The following is a 24,411-nucleotide window of genomic DNA, read 5'->3' as shown; positions in this document are numbered from 1 at the left end:
TCTGTGACACTCTGTGGGAACTTTAGGTATCACTTAGTATTTTGCGGTGTGATTGTTTATCAGTTTGTCTTTCTCAGTAGACTTTGATGACTTGAGGAAGACAGAATACTTTCTTAGTGTCTTCCTTAACCAGAAGGCTCCCAAAACATTTATTGAACATATGCTAGGTACCAGTGTTACGCTTTCAAACTGTTTATTTTTTCTACATAGGGATCATCATTTTGAATGAGAAGATTTAGTGAGGGGATAGAGAAAGATATTTCATGCAGGCATAAATGACAAGAAAGTGGGGGTCACAGTATTCATATCAGACAAAATAGACTTTAAAACAAAGACCATAAAGAGTGATAAAGGACACTCTATGATAAAAGAATCAATACAAGAAGAAAATTAATGAGTCAATTATATTCAAATGGTACGATTCCTTTGTTGTGCTTTTCTCAAACACCTGAAATTATTTCTTAGCCTAGTGCCATTAGGCCAAATCCTAAAGGTAATACTTCCTGGATAAAATTAAGAATGATCTTTCTGTCTAGTAGCTATAAGTGATCTTATATTTTTAACAATCACTCTGCAGTTTGGTAGTTTTGTGTTGCAGTTTGTGTTCCATGGAGGAGGAGTCTAAATACCTTTTTTCTTCTTTCCAGGGACCATAATTTTGACTATTTGGAGTTTCGCCTTTGGATCGGCCTCTGGTCGGCCTTTCTGTGTCTCATTTTAGTAGCCACCGATGCCAGCTTTCTGGTTCAGTACTTCACTCGCTTCACTGAAGAGGGCTTTTCTTCTCTGATTAGCTTCATTTTTATCTACGATGCTTTCAAGAAGATGATCAAGCTAGCTGATTACTACCCCATCAACTCCAACTTCAAAGTGGGCTACAATACTCAATTTTCCTGTGTGTGTATGCCGCCCGACCCAGGTCAGAACATTATGCTTAGTGTTTATGCTTACCTTTTATTTGGAAGAAGCCGGAGGCTCCATGCATGCGAACTTTCAACCTGGTATTATGATCCTCAAAAATGGGTTTTATTTTATTTCCTCTGAGAAACCATGCAGCTGAATTTATAGTCTCTTTGCCTGAGGTGTCTTAGCCATGTGATTCAACCAGGAGGTGTAACCAGGAGCTCTGGAATGTGAACGTACATTCACATTAGCTCAATACTTTGAAACTAACTCAAGTGACAGAATTTGCAAGGAAATTTTGTGTACCTTATTCTTGATCGTCTCTGATAGGTGAGAAATAGTTTTGTGTATATTATTCTGGATCTTCTTTGTATCTCTATGACAGATATAAGGACCAGACTAACCTAGTCCTCTGAACTTCTGTTCCTTATTTTACTAGGAATCTCCTCTTAAGTAAATTCTAAGTAGATTATTTTAAACTTACAGAATAAACAAATATGAATTCACTTTATATAATTTGAAGCAAGAAATTAAAAAAAAAATTCAGACTAGAATCACCTAGTGATAAAATAGAGCTTTATAGTTAGTTCACCTGTGTTGCTGCTGCTGCTGCTGCTAAGTCACTTCAGTCGTGTCTGACTCTGTGCGACCCAATGGACAGCAGCCCACCAGGCTCCCCCGTCCATGGGATTTTCCAGGCAAGAGTACTGGAGTGGGGTGCCATTGCCTTCTCCGTCATCTGTGTTAGACAATGTAAATACGAAAGGAAAGGGAAAGTAGAAATAAAAGAAGAATATTATGGCCTTGGAGAAGATTTATATTCTAGAGTTCAGAAAGATGTAAAAGTAACTTATTAGTAAAGAATATGATTCTATAAAACCTAGCACTTAAATATCCATCTTGCTAAACCTGAGTCAGCATAAGAACTTCATCACAAAAAAAGTGCTAAATTTGGTCTTTGGAATTTTTTCTTGGAATTATTTTTCTTTGAATCTTTTCTTGGAATTTTTTCGTTGGAATTATAAAATTCATCATATTTTATAATATGGAAGGCATTTGGGGAAAAAGCGTCACTTCAGGTAAAGTTGCTTTAACATCTGCTTTAGTCAAATGAGGCTTTCCTGGTGGCTCAGATGGTAAAGAATCTGCCAGCAATGCAGGAGACCTGGGTTCGATCCCTGGGTTGGGAAGATCCCCTGGAGGAGGGCGTGGCAACCCACTCCAGTATTCTGGCCTAGAGAATCCCCATGGACAGAGGAGCCTGGTGGGCTACAGTCTATGGGGTTGCAGAGTGAAAAACGACTGAGTGACTAAGCACAGCACAGTGGAATGAGGAGTAAGCATTTGTGTCAGACAATGAATGCTAATAGTCCTAGTGGTCCCTGGTTGTAACATTAGCTACATTCGCTTAAAATAAAAATTAGTGCATGATCCATGCTTTTTTGACTAAGATCCTTAGCACCAGAAGCACACCAGTGTTTTGAGGGTTTTGTACACCTGGGCTTAAGTAGGGCAAGTCAGAGTCGAAGTGTTAGTTGCTCAGTTGTGACTCTTTGTGACCCTATGGACTATATAGCCCACCAGGCTCCTCTGTCCATGGAATTCTCCAGGCCAGAGTACTGGAAGGGGTTGCCATTCCCTTCTCCAGGGGATCTTCCCAACCCATGGATCAAACCCAGGTCTCCTGCATTGCAGGCAGATTCTTAACCACTCAGCCATCAGGGAAGCCCATTAAAAGTTGGACACATTCATGTAATAGCCACTTTTATCTATAGATTCTAAGGAAAAACCACTTACTAGTCACAATAAAACAAACATGGTTATATTATAGACTAGAATGAATAATGCTTATGAATTTTTAAAAACTCAACAAGATCCTATAAAGAGTTTCAGTGCCTGTGCAGGCTGTGTCCTGTGACTCTCAGATATTTTGGTGATGTATCTGCATTGTTCTCTACCATTTTGGTGGAGAAGTCTTACAAGACCTATATGCATCTTGAGACATGAAAAAGAGCAGCATCTCTCTACAAATGGGTTGATCCGTGACACTGGTGAGGAGATGGGGCCTTGTTGGGCTTTGCACTTATGGTTTCTTTTTCTCTTTTAAGAAAAGTCAATTCACATTAAAATAAACCCTATGCTTAAAAGCAAGGAGAAACAAGTAAAACGTGGAAATTTAAAGATTGAGGCAAGATGAATGCTATAGATATAAAGGCCTATTACCGTTAAGATGTACACTGTTTAGAAGTACTTCAGAACTTAAAAAGTGCTTGGAAAGAGTAAACAGTACATGATAGATATGATTAGAATCAATTAAGTATGCTCCCCAGAGAAACCCAGAAGGCATGTATTACCATTACACAAGTCTTAGAGCTCTTCCTAGGAGAGGAGGTGATAAGACCTCTTTTAATCATACAGCCTAGACTTTGAGGTGAAGTCTAAACTGCTGCTGCTGCTAAGTTGCTTCAGTCATGTCCGACTCTGTGTGACCCCATTGACGGGAGCCCACCAGGCTCCCCCATCCCTGGATTCTCCAGGCAAGAACACTAGAGTGGGTCGCCATTGCCTTCTCCAATGCATGAAAGTGAAAAGAAAGGGAAAGTGAAGTCGCTCAGTCATGTCCAACTCTTCGCGACCCCATGGACTGCAGCCCACCAGGCTCCTTGGTCCGTGGGATTTTCCAGGCAAGAGTACTGGAGTGGGGTGCCATTGCCTTCTTCGGAAGTCTAAACTACGCATATGAAAAATACTGAATTATAGACATATTTAATAGTGGGATTTTGGACTTTCCTTTTTACTTATTTATTTCTATGCATTTATATGTCTCTTTACTTGTGGACAAGTCTATATACTGGCTTTTTTAGGCATTCTGAGTAATTCTATGTTAAGAATTTCTGGACGAAAGAAAATACTACCAGCTGTTTTGAGGTTTGAAGTGTTCATAAAGCCAGATGAGGGCTTTGTCAGCACACCTGCCACAAAGATATCCGTGGTATCAGCCCCACACTGACCTGAGGCTAATGGAAAAACTTGCATGTATTGTTTTAATTGGATGCTGGTGGAGTAAGTCATTTGGAACCAGGAAGACATACCTGAATGCATTTTCACTGCAAAAAATACAACAAAGATTTTACATGTAATTTTCCTTTCAGGAAGGATCTCTGTTTTCTTGAGACACTGCTATTGAGGCTTGAACCGATTTTATCCATGTATAGCAAGTGCTGGCTGAAGTGGTGATAATTCTTCCTTTGACGTGCTTCCCCTCGGTTGTGTAACAAGCCTGTCTTAAATAGCTAGTTTTTGTCTTGAAAGGATTCTGACAATTCCTGCTACCTCTATGGGGTACCAGTAAAGCAGGGTAGCAGGATTTTGAAGTCAGAAAATCTTGTGTTCAAGTCCTGCTTGGCTAAGGCCCCATATATGACTTTGGACAAGTTCCTTTATCCAAGGTAACTTTACCTCACCTTCCTCATGTGTAAAATGGGGTTAATAATACCCCCTACCTTATAGAATTGTTTTGAAGGAAAAAAAATGAGGCATTACAAAATACTTAGGACAGTTTCTAATAAGTAATTACATGTTAGCCATTTAACAACCATTATAATTGTGTTGTTATAAAAATTTAGGGTTTGTAAGTATGAACGATAGGACAAACAAGCCAGTCTTCATCATCTTCCTTCTAAGCAAATGTTGTGGCACCATTGGCTCATTCTGCAACAAGACTGTTGCTTGCACCCCTTAGTTTTAGACTCATTCAGATACGTGGCACTCATGGAAGGTACGTACATAAATGTGAGGGAGTATGGGCTTCCTCCGTGGCTCAAACAGTCAAGAATCTGCCTGCTAATGCAGGAGACCAGGGTTCAATCCCTGGGTCAGGATGATCCCCTGGAGAAGGGCGTGGCAATGCACTCTAGTATTCTTTCCTGGAGAATCCCATGGACAGAGGAGTATGGCGGGCTACAGTTCATGGGATTGCAAGGATTTGGACACAACTGAGTAACACACACACACAAGGAGATGAGATCTGTTTCTGGTGTGGACAAAGGCAAATGCATTTCCAGGACAATCTCATGTTTTACAAAACTTTTAAGTTTAATGATTGTGTATTTCTCTCACAACCTTAATACTTTTTGATAGAAGACTACATAGACCCACAATACATTTAGTACTTCGACAACAAACTGAAAACCAATAGTGAGAGAATAATACAGTTGCACGTACAGCTAGAGTAAGTGTTCTAAAAACAACAAAAGACTGGCCTTTCATCGCAACATGCACTCCTGGTAAAAGAATTCAATCAATGAGTCAATAATATTTAAACTGGCGGATGACTTGTTTTTCAACATTGGTACAGTCTGTAACAATGAACCAGCAACTGCGCAGATGGAGTCGTGATCCTGCAAACTGAGAAATGATTTTACAGGAAAGGAAATCGGGGTCATTTAATCACTAAGAACACTATTTTCATGGCCACAATAACATTGTGGATTTTTTTTTTTCTGGTGCTTTGTGAAGACAGCTCTTTCTCCTCCCTACCTGATCTTTCTTGTTCTCACTTGCTTCCATAAAACTTTATCACTTCCTGAGTTTCCATTTCTTAAGGCACCTTTTCCTCCCTTCTTCCTGCACCCCTCTGCTGCTCAGTAAACCCAAGTCATATACTCAGCTTCTCACATATTGAAAGACTAGGGAACCTCAGTCTTCAGTTGCTAAAAGGGAAGTTAGCCGTGGGACACATCAGGGTTTTAGCACATCGTTTTTGTGCTTACATTCACTTTTCTTAGAAATATGATAGTTATTAATTTAATGTAGAGGTAATAGGTGTTCTATTTCCCACTATGCCTTGATGGTTACATCGCAGAGGTGTATAAGGAAGAAGATGGTTCAGAAAACCAAAAGTGGGATGAATTGGGTGATTAGGATTGACACATATGCATGATTGATACTATGTATAAAATAGATAACTAATGAGGACCTATAAGTTAGTTCCCTAACCTGTAGCTCAGGGAACTCTGCTCGGTGCTCTGTGGTGACCTAAATGGGAAGGAAATCCAAAACCGAGGGGCTACAGTATATGTATAGTTGTTTCAGTGTGCTGTACAATAGAAACCAGCAGCACATTGTAAAGCAACTGTGCTACTGCTGCCAAGTTGCTTCAGGCACGTCTGACTCTTTGGAACCCCATGGACTGTAGCCCGCCAGACTCCACTCTCCATGGGATTCTTCAGGCAAGAAACCTGGAGTGGGCGACCGCCGTACCCTCCTCCAGGGGATCTTCTTGACCCAGGGATCAAACCCACATCTCATGTCTCCTAAACCAGCAAGTGGGTTCTTAGCCACTAGCGCCACTTGGGAAGTGCAAAGCAGCTATTACTTCAATAAATTTTTTTTTTAAAGCCAAAGTGAAAACTGAAACATACCCAGTTGAAAGACAGCTCATGGTATTTTATTTGTCACCAAAATCCCAATTTAGAAAATTGTTAGTGTGATAAAGTGTAAACCAGAAGTGTGTTGGAGTAAAGAAAACTGAGTTTGAATTTTAGCTCTAGTTAGCAGTGTGATCTTGGACCAAGCTAATTTCCTAATCTGTTCGATAACCTGTGAGCTGGGTTAGTAATTGTACCTACTCTTAGAGACTATAAGGAGTAAATGAAATAGTATATGTAAAATTATTTGGCTCATAATAGACACTGAGTAAAATTTTGTTCTTTTTCTCATTCCCATTATCCCACAAAAGATGCCCCAGCAGTTAAATCTTTTAGTTGCATTCTTTTAAAGGGATGCAAGCATTTAACTTCCCCTGAAATTTCCTAGAAAAAGACTCTGACTAGGCTTCCACTGGAAGCTTACCAACAAACAAAAACCAAGGAACTGTTGTAGATAAATATGAAACATTGCAGCAAAATTGTTAGAAAAAATGTCAAGAAGTTCATTGCATCATAGTTAGATCATTTACTATTATTCCTCTGAATCTCAAGAGGAATAATAGTAAATGATCTAAAAGTGTTGTACACTATACATAGTCATGTAGGAAAAGGCTTTCAAGCCCCAGAGATGAGATGTTTAGTTCCTTTAAGAAGAAACTATCTATTCAAAAATATAAATGCTAGAATTCTTTAAATAGGGACCAGGAAGTAGATTTGACTCCCTTTTTTCCCCACTCCTTTTCTTCTTTCTTCTGCCTTTTTTTCCCTTCCCCTTCTGCCATCAACAAAAATTCACTAAGTCTCTAGTTCATTGCTTAAGAATTGTGCTACTTGCAATGAAGTAGAACACATGCCCCCTCACGTGCGCATTGCTTTTTATAAAATTTACTTTTAAGATAGTGTTAATTATCTTTAGAATGAATAAGGTCAGACATACATTTGACCTAGACCTTAGAAATACATTTCTACTGTATTACCTGTGTTCATTTACCTAATGTGTCAAGGGTGGCACTGACTATACACCTAAGGGCATGGTTAATGTTTTGGAAAGGGTCAAAATCAATTTTCTGAGCAGGTGTTGGTTTTGTATCTGGAGAGAAAAAAAGGCTTGTTAAATATGACAAGCAAATTAGATAGGCAAGAAAAATAGCCTCAAGGGGACAGACACGATACTTTACTCTTAACAGAAGGGATATATTTTATTGATTCACTGTTGACTGTTCTAGGGAGAACATGCTTAATAATGGATGAATGATGAAGAGGAATAAAACCTCTCGCAGGCACCCAGTGCATTACTGTCTAGTATTTCTAAGTAAAATGTGGTCTTTTCTCTGGCATGAAACTGTCAGACCAAGTGATGGTAGTAAGCATGGCTTCCATTGCTACACTTTGGTTTTATTTACAGCTTGAGGAGGTTTCCAAATGCTCTAAAACAGTTCTTTCTACAGTGGAATTTTTTTTACTATTTTTTGTGTGTATAATTTTTCTATTATCTTAGCAAATGCTATGCACCTATGTGTCATAACCGTTAAAAAAGAACTGCCGGCTCATTGTCTCCTGTGATCCCATATTACAGTCAGTGAGGGAAATGCAGGAGACACAGGAGATGCGGGTTTGATCCCCGATTCAGAAAGATCCCCTGGGGGAGGAAATGGCAGCCCACTCCAGTATTCCTGCCTGGAGAATCTCGTGGACAGAGGAGCCTGGAGGGAGATAGTCCTTGGGGTGGCAAAGAGTCTGACGTAGCTGAGCATGTGCACATGCATGTAATTGCTTCACAGTTAGCCCATTAAAAGAAAATGAGGACATAAAAGGTAATCCTAATTCATCTTCCATGACCTGCATCATGTTCTATGCAGTTTGACTTTTATTATATGTTATTTCCTCTTTAGATAAAGTAGATTGAAATTGTAGTCTGAGGGTTGAAGAGGAAGGGCAGAGCCTTCTGGTATAGTCTTGCTTAGGTTTGCGTTTGCCATGCTACTTTACCAGCACAGCTGACATTTTGTTTTTCAAGGTAACATGGTCTTTTGAGATAACCATGGACATTTGAAAGACCCATCATTTTAATTTCCTTTAACTGACCTAACTTATATTTCAGTAGCATCTGTATAACACTTGCAAGAATCAGAAAAGGAGAAGCAATGAATTTGGATAATCACCAGACCTGGATAATTCTCTGGCTTTGGGTTTGTGTAAAATCCAGACTAGGAAAATGTATCCCAGAATAGTGTCTTACGTATATTGCAGATGTAAAGATGGGTGGGGATGGGAGAGAAGTTTTTGTGAAAGTAGTGGCTAAATATATCCAGCTTAATACCAGATAGTAGCTTAGCTCCAGGGCAACATCATAAGTATGTGAATAGTGTTCATGGAATAAAGAGCGTCATAACTTAAACTTGTCCATTGACCTTGAAAATCTCAAGCATGAGGCTCGGTTAACACAGGAAAACAAAGGATAATAACAAGAAATAGTGAATAAAAATTTTCTGTTAATTTTAAGACTTCAGGCTGGGATAATGACACAAAATTTCCCAAAAGTTACTCCTCCCAAAGTTTTCCTCCTTCACTTTGTCATCCTTGAAAATCTGTATTTGCCCTTTTATTGATCTGGACACTTAAGCCATAAATATGTGAGTTATCAAGAGGCACTCATGTGCTCAAGTTTTTAAGAACCCTTAAATAAATCTGACATGACCATGCAGGCAAGAAATTTATTCAATTTTATTCTGTACTTATTTTCCAGTTACTCTGTTGCCTTAAGATGTTGCTTAAATAGAATGGAATATAGCATTAAAGTTTCATTATCATGGAGAATATTGTTAAATTTTTTCTTACTCAGAGCAAGTTAATCGGTTCCCCCCTAAGAAGCTAGGTTGAAGATACAAATTCAGGTTTGACTAACATTTACTAAGTGCCTTTCAAATGCAACACATTTTATTGATATATAGTTGATTTATAGTGTGGTAATTTCTACTGTACAGCAAAGTGATTCAGTTATATATATGTGTGTATACACACACACACACATTCTTTTGCATATTCCATTTTGGTTTATCACAGAATACTGAATACAGTTCCCTCTGCTTTGCAGGAGGAGCTTGTTGCTTATCTATTCTCTATGTAATAGTTTATATCTACTATCCCCAAACTCCCAGTCCTTCCCTCCTTCACTCTCCCTCCCACTTGGTAATCACAAGTGTGTTCTCTAATTCTGTGTTTGTTTCTGTTTTATAAGTAATTTCATTTGTGTCATATTTTAGACTCCACATATAAGTGGTATCATATGGTATTTGCTTTCTTCTTCCTGATTTCCTTCACTTAGGGTGATAATCTCTAGGTTCATTCATATTGCAGCAAATGGTATTATTTTATTCTTTTTATGGCTGAGTAGTATTCCATTGTACCACATCTACTTTCTTCATCTATCAGTGGACATTTAGGTTTTTCCATGTCTTATAGATAATGCTGCAGTCAACATTGTGGTACATGTATCTTTTTCAATTATAGTTTTGTTTGGATATGTTAGCGCAGCTTCCCTGGTAGCTTAGTTGGTAAAGGATCCCTTTAAATGAGGGAGACCAGGGTTCAATCAATCCCTGGGTTGGGAAGATCCCCTGGAGAAGGGAAAGGCTACCCATTCCAGTATTCTGGCCTCGAGAATTCCATGGACTGTAAAGACTATGGTGTTGCAAGGAGTCGGACACGACTGAGCAACTTTCACTGGATATGGACGCAGGAATGGGACTACAGTCATATGCCAACTCTATTTTTAGTTATTTGAGGAACCTCCAAATTGTTTTCCATAGTGTCTGTGCCAATTTACATTCCCACCAACAATGTAGGAAGGTTTTCCTCTCCAGCCTTTATTATTTGTAGACTTTTGAGTGACTTCCCAGGTAGCACTAATGGTAAAGAATCCTCCTGCCAATGCAAGAGATGCCAGAGAGGCAGGTTTGATCCCTGGGTTGGGAAGATCCCCTGGAGTAGGAAATGTCAACCCACTCCAGTATTTTTTAATAACAGCCATTCTGACCAGTATGAGGTGGTACCTCATTGTAGTTTTGATTTGCCTTTCTCTAATAATTAGCTATGTCGAGCGTCTTTTCATGTACCTGCTGGTCATCCGTGTGACAGACACATTTTTAAATGTCTATTACTGTCTGTGTTCCTTTCTCCATTCCAGAGGATCAGTTAGCATTTGATACACAGAAAAGAGGATCAAGATGTGAAAGTCCAAGGAACGTAAAATGACCAACCTGTGTAAATTACCTGAAACCAAGTATGGGACACAGACTGTCCCAGTGATAACTGGCTCGTTCTAAATTAGCCAGGTTCCTAGGGCAAAGTGTTCTTGCTTCATAAGCCGTGGTGCTGAGCAAATAGTGAAGACACAGAATACAGTGTTTTGGCTTTTCCATTTCACCTTTCCAGAATCCTAATTAAGGATATTACGGATACTGTATGCACAGATCATTCTGCAGTTGGTTGCCAAAATATTTGCATTTTATGTGTCTGGATCCAAGTGGTGATCAAGGGCTCTTGTAGACCAAGTTCCCAACTGGAATTGATCATTTTCTCGCCTGTGAGCTTATAGAAATTTACTTTTAATCTTATTTATGGGCTCAACCATATTTTGCCAATATGTATTTATAGAAGTGCTTACTTATATATTTATTTTGAAGTCTTTCTTTTGAAGCAACTACTTATTGTAATAAGTAGGAAAAGTATATTATTCTTATTATCATTTTGATACTGATCTTTTGAGATTTGGGGAGCCAGTGTGCATAGCTTGTCTCGGAGGAAAACCAAAAATACAAAAGTTATTTAGATGATCAAATTGACATATATCAAGAACCGGAGAGCAGTTACTAAAAGTTCAGATTGGAACTCAATGGCCTTTATTATCTGTCATTTATTTCACGCAAAAAAAGGAGCTTCGAATATCCTCCTCCTCCCTCCTCACTCCTTGAGTTTAGGGAGAAAGTATGTTACAAAACAACCTTCACTCTCTTATGACAGGAAGCTCACAAAATTGCATTAATTCACTATCTGTGAATCTAACTCACAAAGGACAGATTCACAGATACCAGCTAAATAGTGCCTTCGAGGTCACAGATGCTGTTTTTCTTCAAATGCTCAGACAGGTCAGACATTTCAGTTTACGGTAGAGAGAGCCATCTAACGTGGGTGAATTGTAATTCCCCGCCTTGAATCCAGTGGCCAACATAAATCATTTTGATTCTGATAAATAGAAATGCGAGGTGGGGGCAAAAAAGGGTGAGCAAGGTTTTGGCACCAGCTCTCCTTCTGGTTGACTCTGTAATCCTGGGCAAGAAACCTGGCATATCTTGCCTCAGAGTCCCATGCAATGTAAAACAGGTGTAAAAGTATACCTGCCGCATGTGTCTTCTATGTTTTAAAAAATAAACAAATGGAATAATGTAAGAAAGTGTGCTTGAAGCTTTTTAGAACATAATAGTAATAGACTTCTAGGCTTTAATAATAATAATTTGCTAACATCTTCATTCTTTGGGCCAAGCATCCTCTATCCTATTTTGAGTCTTTCTGTGACCTGTAATGAAATGCTAAGAATGAGAAAGCTGAGTCTGCAGGTGATGAAGTAGGGAAGCCCTGCCTGGCAGCAGCTAGAATGAAGTTAAAAGTTTAACAATTCCAAAGCCTTCAAAGATCAGAGTGGAGTGAGAAAAACTAGGACTGAAGCTAAGTATTTTATTCCCTTTTATTTGTTTTCCATATTTCAATTCTTTTGCCTTTATCTGCTGTCATTCATTTGTAGTCACTATGTGACCCCATTCCTAGCTTCTTTTATTGTTAGTAAACAAATATTTTTTCAGTTTTATTGAAGTATGTGTGTGTGTGTGTTCAGTCGTGTCTGACTCTTTTGTGATCCTATGGACTGTAGCCCACCAGGCGCCTCTGTCCATGACATTTTTCAGGCAAGAATAGTGGAGTGGGTTGCCATTTCTTACTGTAGGGGATCTTCCCAACCCAGGGATCGAACCTGTGTCTCTTGCGTCTCCTTCATTGGTGGGCAGATTCTTTACCACAAGCGCCACCAAGGAAGCCCTTATTGAAGTATAACTGACAAAATTATATATAAATAAAATATACACACTTAAAGTGTACAACTCGTAATCTCATTATGCACATACATTGTGAAGGGATTTCCATTAAGTTAATTAACATATCTATTACTTCACATATTTATATGTATTTGGTGAGAACACTTAAGTTACACTCTCTTTGGAAATTTCAGTTATATAGTATAGTATTATCAACTGTAGTCATCATCTTATAATTAGATCCTCAGACCTTAGTTCTCTTACCACTGGATATTTGTACCCTTTTACCAACTCACCCTATTTCTCTCACCCCCAAGTCCTAGTAAACACCATTCTATTCTATTTCTATGGGTTTGACTTCTTTTTTTGTTTTTAAGATTCCACATATAAATGATATCATGCAGTTTTATCTTTCCATGTCTGACTTATGCTACTTAGCATACATAATGTCCTACAGGTTCATCCATGTTTTTGAAAGTGGCAGGATTTGGTTTTTTTAAGGTTGAATAATCAATAAATATTTTTGAGCTCCTGTTAGTTAAGTGCCAGCCTGGGCAGATTCTGGGAAAAAACAGTGCATACTTCCTTCAGGGCTCTTATGTTCTAACTTTCAGCAGTCAAATAAACCTGTTTGTTTCCTCTAAAAAGTTTATATAAGTGAGACCTAAAACATGCCAAACTAAGAGGACAAGTTACAGATGTTGGGGCCTGGGTTGGGGGTGGGAATGATCTGGGACCAAACAGTAATTAGCAGTTTAGATATTGAATGAGCTTTGTGATCCTCAAAAACAAAAACTTGATGTGCTTTTTCATATTTCCATATTTTTTTAATATATAAAGCTCCATGTAGTAGGAAAATGGCTTATCTGATAAAGAAAAATCTTATAGAATACTTTTGACATGCTGTGTTTTGATTTTGGACTCATAAATGGAAAGAAAACAATGAAATATTTCAAAGAGGAGTGTTGGTTTAATAAATAATTTAGGTTCTACAGTTCAGTTCAGTCACTCAGTCATGTCCAACTCTTTGTAACCCCATGGACTACAGCATACCAGCTTTCCCTGTCCATTACCAACTCCCAGAGCTTGCTCAAACTCATGTCCAATGAGTCAGTAATGCCATATAACCATCTCATCCTCTGTTGTTGCCTTCTCCTCCTGCCTTCAATCTTGCCCATCAACAGGGTCTTTTCCAATGAGTCAGTTCTTTGCATTAGGTGGCTGAACTACTGGAGCTTCAGCTTCAGCACCAGTCCTTCCAATGAATATTTAGGGTTGATTTCCTTTAGAATTGACTGGTTTGATCTCCTTGCAGTCTGAGAGACCCTCAGGAGCCTTTTCCAACACCACAGTTCAAAAACATCAGTTCTTTGGTGCTCAGCTTTCTTTATGGTCCAACTCTCACATCCATACATGACTACTGGAAAAACCGTAGCTTTAACCAGACAGACCTTTGTCAGCAAAGTAATGTTTCTGCTTTCTAATATGCTGTCTAGGTTTGTCATTGCTTTTCTTCCAAGAAGCAAGTGTCTTTTAATGTCATAGCAGCAGTCACCATCTGCAGTGATTTTGGAGCCCAAGAAATTGTTATGCAAGTGACATCTTATTAATTCAACAAATGATGTCAAACTATATAAAGATAATTTAAAATTAGATTAAATGTACATGCCCATTATAATAAATTATATATAATTCACTATTTAGTATTTTTTTGTTTGCACACATTTTGTAGAGATATACTGCCTCCTATGAATTCCACAGTTCCAGAATCAGATGATTCTTAATTAGTAAAGCTTCAATTTATAAGATTTAACTGTATGTGAAGCCATAATCAACCAATTTCCTCACTTATTAACAGTCATTTTTTTCCACTAGGTAAAATATGTTGAATGCGTTTTTGTAATAGAGGAGATTTCTTTTTCTTTTGAAACCTTAAACAAATTACAATACCATCTCCTTAAATATTTGTCATTCTTTCTTCTCAAATTAGAACATAAAAGATGTATCCAAATTTTTGGTTATTTAATCTAGGTGAAAGGTAAATACAGTTATAATAAAGAAAAATTTATTGTGCCTTTATGTTTTTGTTGAAGACATTTTTAAATGCCATTTCCTGCTTTTTTAAAATTACTAATTATGAATATGGGTCACTTTAATCTTATTTTTATAGTAAAAAATGGTATTTTTCTTACAGTTAATATCTCAGTGTCTAATGATACCACATTAGCTCCTGAAGATTTGCCAACCATTTCTTCTTCTGACATGGTAAGTGACTTAATATTTTAAATCATTTGCATATTATATATTCTAATTATAATATTCATGATATGATGTTTCCTACCATTCAGCGATCCTAGTCTGAATACATATTTAATAGTCAGTGATATTGTAGGGAAAGAAAAAACACTTTCTGCGCTCTGATCAACTGTTTTTTTTTCTTTTCCTTTTTTCTTTCAAACTTCAGTATTTATTCCTATAACACAATTTTCAAACCTTCTCAGGAATTTGACTGCTATATCCATTAATTATCAGCTTTAAATATTTTCACAAGGGAAAGTGAGGTACGTTGCGAAGTGGGAGCATGGAATCCTCTCTTTGTTTCTAGTACGATTACAAACTCTTCTGATGACCAGATGGTGCTGTGTTCTCTTCACTGAGGGTGATTGTAGCAGGATGTTTCCTGTGTCACTTAGAAAGGACTGTGCCTCTGTCACATGATATCCTTTCCCATGGCTTGTAACCAAGGCTGTTTAAGAGACTGGAACTAAGCTTTAAAAATGAGCTGTTTTGCATGGAAGGTCACACACTGGAAGAAGACTTTTGTGTTGGAGAAAAAGGGGCAAGTGCTTGCAATTGTGTTCCTTCTGCACTGGACATGGAATCTTACCAAGGAATTTCAGTCTTTCAGTTATAAAGGCAGAAACCATAATACTTTGTCCTGATAGAGTGCCCATCTCTCAGGAGACCAGAACACTTCTGAAGATATTATATAATCAGTGCCCACAACATCCCTTTCAAAGATGACGCTTTGTATCTTTCCTGAATATCTCTCACTTGACCTTGTTTCTCTCGTTTTCACATTCAATGGCTCTCTTGACTTCTTTTCTTACTGTTTTCTCTGCCTTTCTCCAAACTTTGCCTCTTTGTTTCATCCATGTTTGAGAGCACACGTGCGTGCACAAGTGTGTGTGTCTGTGTGTGTGTGTAAGAGATACGTATATGTCTTAAGGGCCACATAGAGAAAAAAATTCAGTTTTCAATCTTTGAGCCAGCTGACCTGGTGCCTAAAAGGATATAACTTAAAACAGAGAAAAATACTTCCTTCTAGACTTTTAAGAAACTTACTTAAAACCTAATTAAAATATATATGTAACTAATTAAGATGGTTAATTTGGAATAAAAATTAATAAAACATTTACTTCCAATGACTTCAAAAGAGATTGTTTCCTAACTTAATTCTTGTTGTAACTAATCAAGTAAAGCTTTAAAGTGAAAATGTTAGTCCCTCAGTCATGTTTGACTTTTTGTAACCCCACAGACTGTAGCTCGCCAGGCTCCTCTGTCCATGCAATTCTCCAGGCAAGAATACTGGAGTGGGTTGCCATTTCCTTCTCTAGGGAATTGTCCCAACCCAGGGATTGAACCTGGATCTTTTGAATTACCAGCTGGTTCTTTACCATCTGAGCCACCAGGGAAGCCCTGAACTAATAAATTTTTAAGTCCTGTCTTTGGGCAAGTCCTGGAGAGACTCTAGCAATTGACATGTAATTATACTAAGATGTCACTATAAGATTTATGGAAAACAAATGGAAGTTGAGGTTGACTTCTCATATGACTGTGAAGTACACTCACACTAATGATAATAATTTAGCTACCATTTATAAAGCATCTACAAGAGACCAGGTGTTTTATACATATTATCATTATTGTAAACCTTAATGTGTATTGTGATCATTTACATAACCTACCAGGCATAATTATCTCCATTTTATAAATGAGAGTGACTGAAGCCCCAGAAGGTAAATAACCTTTTCTTGGTTTAGGTCATGTAGCCATAAGTTAGTAGAACAAAGATTGAACTGAAATTTGGGTGGTTCCATAACCTATGGTATTGCTAGTGCACCATGATGCTTCAGTGTTTTCAAATTGGAATGTTTACTATTGTTTACTCTCTTCATCCCTACGAATGCTCTGTACTCCAGGGCAATAGTCCCCTCGTGTGTGTATCAATTATGTACCTTAATTAATGTTCAGTTTCTATGTCCAGCTTCTCTAGAGAAGAATTTAGGGCAAAATATGTAATGTGTGTGTGTATGTAATTATAAAGGACAACTTTTTTCTAGTCTTCATTTCTCCTTTTCTATCTGTATCAATCCCTTTATGTATACTTTGCATAAACACACACACACACACATATATATACATGACCCAGAAATGAATGTTAGAAAGGTAGTATGACTTATTATCATCAATTATAGCACCTACTAGGGGCCAGGCTATTTACATTAATTGTCTATACTCCTCACAATACCTTTATGAGTTATGGTGTCACCTGTATTTCATAGATGAATCAGAGGCTTATAAAGCTTACTTAACTTTTCAAAGGCCATATGACCAGTAGACAGTAAAATCAGAATTTGAACTCAGGCTTTCTAACTCCAAAATCTGCCTATTTCCATTCTTTAGGAAAGCAGAACAGCATATCATGTAGAAGGACTTACAGATACCGAGTTCTCATGCCAGACTGCCTGGTTGCAAATGCAGGACTCCACTACTTAAATCACAAGCTATGGAAGCTTCTCAGCTTCCTATCTGTAAAATGATGATGAGAAGAGTATTTCCCTGAGACGCTAGAAGAGCCAGATTAATAAATAGGCAGCCAGCAAAGTAGCTGGCACGTATACTTGTCTCTCGGTCAATGTCCGGTGCTATTTTTATTCTTTTCAGGTATTCTTATTGTTCTGCTAGGCCATTTGCCACCATCACTCAGGTTGGTGGAGAGAAGAAATTGGTAGCCGCTGCTTCTGACCACCTACTGGGTCCTCTGTGTGTTTGGCCACCCTAGCTTGGCTAGCCTGAACCTTTCCTAGGACCTACAGTCAACAGGGCTTCATCTCCTTCTTTTCATTCAGCAATAATTAGGTCAGGAAAGAAGATGCTGTAAAAGTGACGTGCAGCCCTTGGGCACCGTGAGACTCCCTCTCACAGGGCCCCAAGAACATCCTGTCAGAGCAAGGGAGGCCTTTGTTCTTCAGCTTCATTAGCATGAAGACAAGCTTTCTTCTTCCTAGTGGTGTGGGTCTGTTTTCAGGGGAAAGAGCAGGAAAAACAGGGCATGAGAGCATTTAGACAGAGGTGAGAACATTGGAATAACAACCCTTCAAGAATAAAAAGCCAGGTTTTCCACATTTCCTTTTATTGTTGGAATCATTGTGTCTTGGTTTAAATTAATTTTTATTGGAGTATAGTTGCTTTACAATGTTGTGTGTTGGTTTCTACTGTACAGCAAAATGAATCAGCTGTATGTGTACATATCTCTGCTCCCTTTTGGATTTCCTTCGTATTTAGGTCACCACAGTGCATTAAGTAGAGTTCCCTGTGCTCTACAGTAGGTTCTCCTTCATCACCTATTTTATACATAGCACCAATAGTATATATATGTTAACTCCAGTCTCCCAATTCCTCTCACTCCTCATCCCCTGCTTTCTTCCTTAGTGTCCATACATTTGTTTTCTACATCTGTGTTTCTGTCATTGTGTCTTTAAATTTTTCTCTCTTTGATCAGCTTTCCCATGGATTTCTCACTTGGAATATCCCTTTAACCTGCAAACGAAATTCTTGCAAAGGTCTCTGTAAGTCTTTGAGACCAGCCACAATTTATCCACACTCTATCTGAACAGTAAGTGTTGAAATTGGCTGGTAATCGAGATTACCAGCTCTCAGAGGCAGAGAACAGATTTCAGAATCTAATGTCAGAAGTTTCTCTTATGAAAACATGATTGAATGGATCAGTTGGTATTTGTTTTTCATGTTAGATTTATTTTTATAATTTGATTTTTTATTAAACTCAGTCATACGTTAAGATGCACAGTTCTTAATGTGCTCATTGCAATGAGTTTTGACAATTTTATACCTCATGTAACTACCACCTGAAGAAACATAGAGAACATTTCCATCATCCCAGAAAGTCCTCTGAAATGCCCTATTTCTTGTTTTAGGCCCCAGCTTTTTGAGCCTTGGGAGATCTTTGCCCAACTGCTCTGCTCACTCCACTCCTTCAGAGGTCAGCTATCTTAGCCCTTTCAGAAGTGCCTGAAAGCCTCACAGGGATTTCTCTCGCCTGTCCTTTCCTGCTTCCTGTCTTAGGAAAGTGTCTTTCTTGCATTTGATGGAGTTTCTGTGTCTAAGTGGTGTTTCTCTCAGCTGTCTTGTCAAATCTCTGCTGCTGCTGCTGCTAAGTCACTTCAGTCATGTCCGACTCTGTGTGACCCCCGTAGACGGCAGCCCACGAGGCTCCCCTGTCCCTGGGATTCTCCAGGCAAGAACACTGGAGTGGGTTGCCATTTCCTTCTCCAACGCATGAAAGTGAAAAGTGAAAGTGAAGTCGCTCAGTCGTGTCCGACTCTTAGCGACCCCATGGACTGCGACCCACCAGGCTCCTCCGTCCATGGGATTTTCCAGGCAAGAGTGCTGGAGTGGGGTGCCATTGCCTTCTCCATGTCAAATCTCTAGCCTTATATGAACTCTCTGTGCATTTGGCAAAGACAATTAGAAAGTTTGGTGGGTGGATGCAGGCTTGGTTGATGCCTAGGGAGGGCTTCACAGAATTCTAACTTGTCACCCAGACTACAGAATCATTAAAAATTCATGAAAAATGTGGCTCATTTCTCCAGACCTCCAGTGCCTTGATCTTCCACCTGCTACGATCTTCCACCTGCTATGATCGTCCACCTGCTACTCTGCCAGGGATGAGGCAGTCAGGGACCTCTTCTCTCCTATGAAGATCTTGTAGCTTTTTGTCATTTAATTTACTTAGGATTTTTACATTCTTATCTTGTTGGTGGAATTTTTAAAACTATGATCTTATGAGAACTCCCTTGGTGGTTCAGATTACAAAAGATCCACCTGCAATGCAAGAGACCCGGGTTTGATCCCTGGGTCAGGAAGATCCCCTGAAGGAGGGAATGGCTGCCCACTCCAGTTTTTATCCTTGTGCTTTGGTTGTTAGGTTGGGACTACTAACAGTCTCCTGCAACTTTCTATATCTTAATCATAAGTAGGACAACCAATTACTTTTGATATTCCACAACAATATATGTAGCTACAGTTGCAGCTCATATACATCCCATATATCATAAAGTAAGATTGCAGATCACTGCAAATCTAGCTTACCCACTGCAGGGAAAAAATCCTGAATGAGTGCATTAACTACTTAAGCTTGAGACTTATATTTGTAGCATTACCCATAGGTATATAACTACACAAATATACTGTTTAAAGGCATATATTTTACCAGTTGATACTTGAAGAGAGCAAAGTAGAATCTTTCATTTTTATGTCTGAAGTTTTGCTTATTGTATTGCCCAGTGACACATATTATGTCTACATGGAGATGCTGTTAATCATGGGTCTAGGACCTATTACAGTCTCATAAATTCCACTTGGCAGTCAGACATGGAAGCACAACTGCTTTGATTTGATGTACCTTCAGGGTGATTCTAGGAGTTCACATTCTTTTCATGGGAAATGGAATGTCATATGAATCTTCCTGTGCATAACATTTTTGTGATTTTATCTCATTAAGAAAGTCAAGTGCACAAACCATTCTGTCCTTAAATCTCCTTAAAGATTACATGTTCCTACTTTTTAAAATATTATGGAAAATTTCAAACATGCCCTAAAATAGAATAGTACAATAAATCTGCATATATACACATCACCTAGCTTCAGTGACTGTCAAACATTTGCCCGTTCTCATTCGTATATCCCCCACTTTTGTCTTTGTGGAGGATGCTGTGGTATTTTAAAATTTAAAAGTAATCCTTCAGTATACATTTTACTTTTAAGGTTTATGAATGTATCCACTCGATACAAATAGGGTCATTCTCTAGAAAATGAGATTCAGAAAAAAACAGCTTGAAATCTCTTTTCATGAGATTGAGCTCAGTTAAGACCCTCAGCAACTTAGTCCCATTTCCTTTGTATTTTTTCTCTCACTGCCCATTTACGCAGACACTCAGCTCTGGCCCACCTGGTCCATTCACTCTGAGTTCCTCCTCATGGTGAACATTTCATAAGTGGTGCCTAAAGGACTTATTAGATAAGTGAATGAAGCGTCATATGTCCCCAGATCCACATCATTGCTCATGGTGTCTATCTAATGCTGTACCTCTCTGTTTCTGCTAGTAGAGAAGAAATATACACCCAAAGTTTGTCACGTTTATGCCCCTCTCCGTGGGCTTTCGTTACTCTCTCTGCATTCCTTCCTGGTTCTGTTGCCTTGCCACTCTTCTGCCTACTGCCTTTTGAGTATGAGAGTTCCATAGAGATTGGGCATTTTTTCAAGGTGCAGTTTAACTTTTGTCTTCTCTGTGCTCAATGAAATTAATTAGCTCCTCTTCTGATCTACTAATCTCTGTACTATTTGTTTAGACACTTTCTTTTACTGCCTTGCATTATTAGTTAATATATACATGGACATATTTTATTTCTCCAATAATAAAATGTTGTTTTTATTCTTATTTATTGCTCCCTTAAAGCTTATCATAGTTATCCATGTAATAGGGGCCCAGTGCATTTTCTGTTTTCTTTTGGCTAAATTTTCCACTTTTTGTTTTGTTACTCAAAATAGCCTATGTCTAAGAGAAGTTGCATCATCAGAGTTAGGAAGAAATAGAGTCCCAGTTACATTTGTATTTCAGAGAAATAATGAACAAAAATTTTTTTTTAGTGTATATCCTACATATTGCGTGTATGTGTGTGTATAGTTGTGTGTGTGTGTGCTCAGTTTTGTCCAGCTCTTTCTGAACCCATGGACTGTAGCCCACTAGGCTCCTCTGTCCATGGAATTTTCCAGGCAAGAATGCTGGAGTGGGTTTCTGTTTCCTACTCCAGGGTATCTTCCAGACTCAAGGGTAGAACCCCTGTCTCTTGCATCTCTTGCATTGGCAGGCAGATTCTTTACCACAAGCACCACCTTGGAAAGCCCCACATATTACATGGGACATACTAAAAATGTTATTCATTGTTTACTTGAAATTCATATATAACTGGAAATACTTTACCTGATAATCTAAATTGAAAGTTTATTTGACTTTAACTTTGTCCTCCAGATAGAAAGAATAGCTATATTCATAGATAATCTTCCTTGTGGGTGTGTGTGTTAGTCGCTCAGTCGTGTCCGACTCTTTGCAACCCCACGGACTGTAGCCCACCAGGCTTCTCTGTCCGTGGAATTCTCCAGGCAAGGATACTGGAATGGATTGCCATTCCCTTCTCCAGAGGAACTTCCCAACCCAGGAATCGAACCCTGGTCTCCTGCATGGCAGGGAGATTCTTTACCATTTGAGCTACCGGGAAGTCTTCCTTAAATATGTCAAATGTTAGGATCTTGGTGAGTGATTTCATTCATTCAGTTAACTAAGATTTCTTTTGGTGCTTGCTATATCCTAAACTGAATTCTGCCTCTGTCTTGGTCCACTCTTTCTTATTTTTTTGTTGACACACAGTCCCTTCGGTCTGCAGACACTCTAGTCTTTTCTGGGTTTACCCATCTGTGGTCCAGAGAGGCCAGAACCTAGTCAATCTTCCTCTCTCTCTATCTTAATCTTTCATCTTCCTCCATTCTTGTTTTTACCCATAACTGGGTTCTTTCTCCACCACAAACATCTTCATGTCCAAAGGAAATGGCAGCCTCCAGTATTATGGCCTGGAAAATTCCATGGACAGAGGAGCCTGGTGGGCTGCAGTCCCTCGGGTCGCAAAGAGTTGGACACAACTGAGCAACTGAGCAACTGAGCATACAGTTATTAGCTAGAGTTTAAGTTCTATTGGAGTAGGAAACTGTGTGTTAAGGTGTAGATACCGAGGTTTATACATGCTACCTAAAGATTTTATGCTGGAGCCTTAGTGAAGAAGATGTCGGAGGCTATATTTTCTGTACAACAACACAAAGAATCATTTGAGGCATGCAAAAAATGTGATACTAGCATTTTAAGGTGACATAAGCAAGAAACATGTCTGTCATTTCTTGCACATCTGTATAGTTTTCATCTCTCTAAGAAAATCAATAAAGCTTCCTGTTGAGATTGTTTTAATGCCAGTCACCTCTTTGGGGAGTTGCAGCTGTAATGAAGGATTCTGCTGATATTAAAGTGCTGAAATTATGGTAAATTTTTGTTTATTTGAAACCAAAGAAATCTGTTACCTGTTATGACCTCTAAACTTTAAAGGTATGCTTAAAAATATCCATTTACAGAAATCTGAAAAACAAAATGAAACTGATTAATCACCTCTCAGAAACAGAGTTTAATAAAAGAGTAATTTTGCAAGTCAGCTGTTTACAAGTTGAAACTAATATTTCAGGGAAAAATCTAGAGTTTATTTTTTTTCCTGACTTATGTAAGAACTTTACGTTTTGAGTGCTATAAAAATATGAACTCTTTCTGGCCAGAGATTCTTCTTTTATGTGTGTGATCTTCTTTTATTACTAGATTACTTATATCAAGAAAATGCATGAATAGTAAAGGATATTGGTGATGCACTGGGTGTGAGGTAGAATGCCTGCCTTCAAAGGACAGGAAAAATTTATCTTTTTGTATTTATTTGAGAGGTGTCTGCAAATTATTCTTCTGTTAGCACGTGACATACACATTAGCCTTGCAACTAAGAGGAAGTCTGACTCCTAGTACCAGCAGATTCAATGTCTGGTGAAGCTCTGCTTCCTGGTTCTAGATAGTCTTCTCATTGTGTCTTCACGTGGCAGAAGGAACAAGGAGCTCTCTGTTTTGCAAGGGCACAAATCCCATTCATGAAGGCACCACCCTCTTGACCTAATCACTTCCCAAAGGCTCTACCTCCAAATACCATCACATATGGGGGTAAGGTTTCAGCATATGAATTTTAGGAGAGCCCAGATATTCGGACAGTAGCACCCCATTAGTGTTGGTCAGTAAGTGGCTGCAAGAGAGCATAACCTTCCAAATGAGGCTGCTCTTATGTCATGAAAGGCAGTTTTCTAGAGAAGAAGACAGCTGTGAGCTTATAACAGCTAAAACTCAGCATCTGGAGAATGGGTGTCCTGGCCTTATCTAGTACCATAGCTAAAGGATTCTCCTGCATTTTGGAAACAGTGAATAGGAACAGAATTACACTGCTATCGAGAAGTGCAGCATTGGCAATGTGACCGCAATTCATGAGACAGAAGAAAACTTGAAAATGGCCTTGTGAGCTTGAGGCCATGAAACACAGGGAAGGAGATCCCATATCCTACTGCTCAGCCCATCACAACACATTCCAGCAATGGATGCTCATGATGCTGACCCTGGAGTCAAAAAGAAAAGCTGTGTTTCATTAGGATACACAATTGGAAAAGCAGAGATCTCCAACATTTTTAGAGTTTAGTTCCTCAAGTCACCAATCTCTAGTTATTTTGAAAAGAAATAGCTCAATTGTGAAAGTGTGGGGTAAATTAGTTAGCCAAATATAAACTTTAGAGCATTGAATCTAGGGCCATCAGATTGAAGCACAAGAAGTCAAGTTTTTTTGGACATCAGATATGTTTCAAAGAGTCTCACGTTTGGAGACTTAGGAGATTATTATGTCTTGGTTTACTCTCAGGAAGGTTCACAGGAAAGGACTTTGTGGTTTGTGTCTATTGAACAGATGGGTGATTGTAGGGTTGTAGTATAAACCAGGTAATGGATTGCATCATTCTCACTGTATTTTCAATAACTGTCAGCCTCCTGGCCCCCCTTACCTGTTATTCCATTAAC

At 38.6% G+C, this 24,411-nt stretch overlaps 1 protein-coding gene across 3 annotated transcripts in view; it reads left to right on the top strand.

The window, feature by feature from the left end:
* The window catches only part of SLC4A4 (solute carrier family 4 (sodium bicarbonate cotransporter), member 4), a 364,017-nt gene that overhangs the window by 287,243 nt on the left and 52,363 nt on the right, over nt 1-24,411 (top strand). For all 3 annotated transcript variants that reach the window (XM_010839087.1, XM_010839088.1, XM_010839086.1), the window contains exons 14-15: nt 648-919; nt 14,613-14,683. In XM_010839087.1, coding sequence (XP_010837389.1) covers nt 648-919; nt 14,613-14,683 — 343 coding nt within the window. The remainder of the gene's footprint in view (nt 1-647; nt 920-14,612; nt 14,684-24,411) is intronic.

The sequence above is a fragment of the Bison bison genome, unplaced genomic scaffold, assembly GCF_000754665.1.
Source record: "Bison bison bison isolate TAMUID 2011002044 unplaced genomic scaffold, Bison_UMD1.0 scf7180017864110, whole genome shotgun sequence".
Lineage (NCBI taxonomy): Eukaryota > Metazoa > Chordata > Mammalia > Artiodactyla > Bovidae > Bison > Bison bison.
The sequence above is the reverse complement of the archived record's forward strand: the minus strand, read 5'-3'. Positions and strand labels throughout refer to the sequence as shown.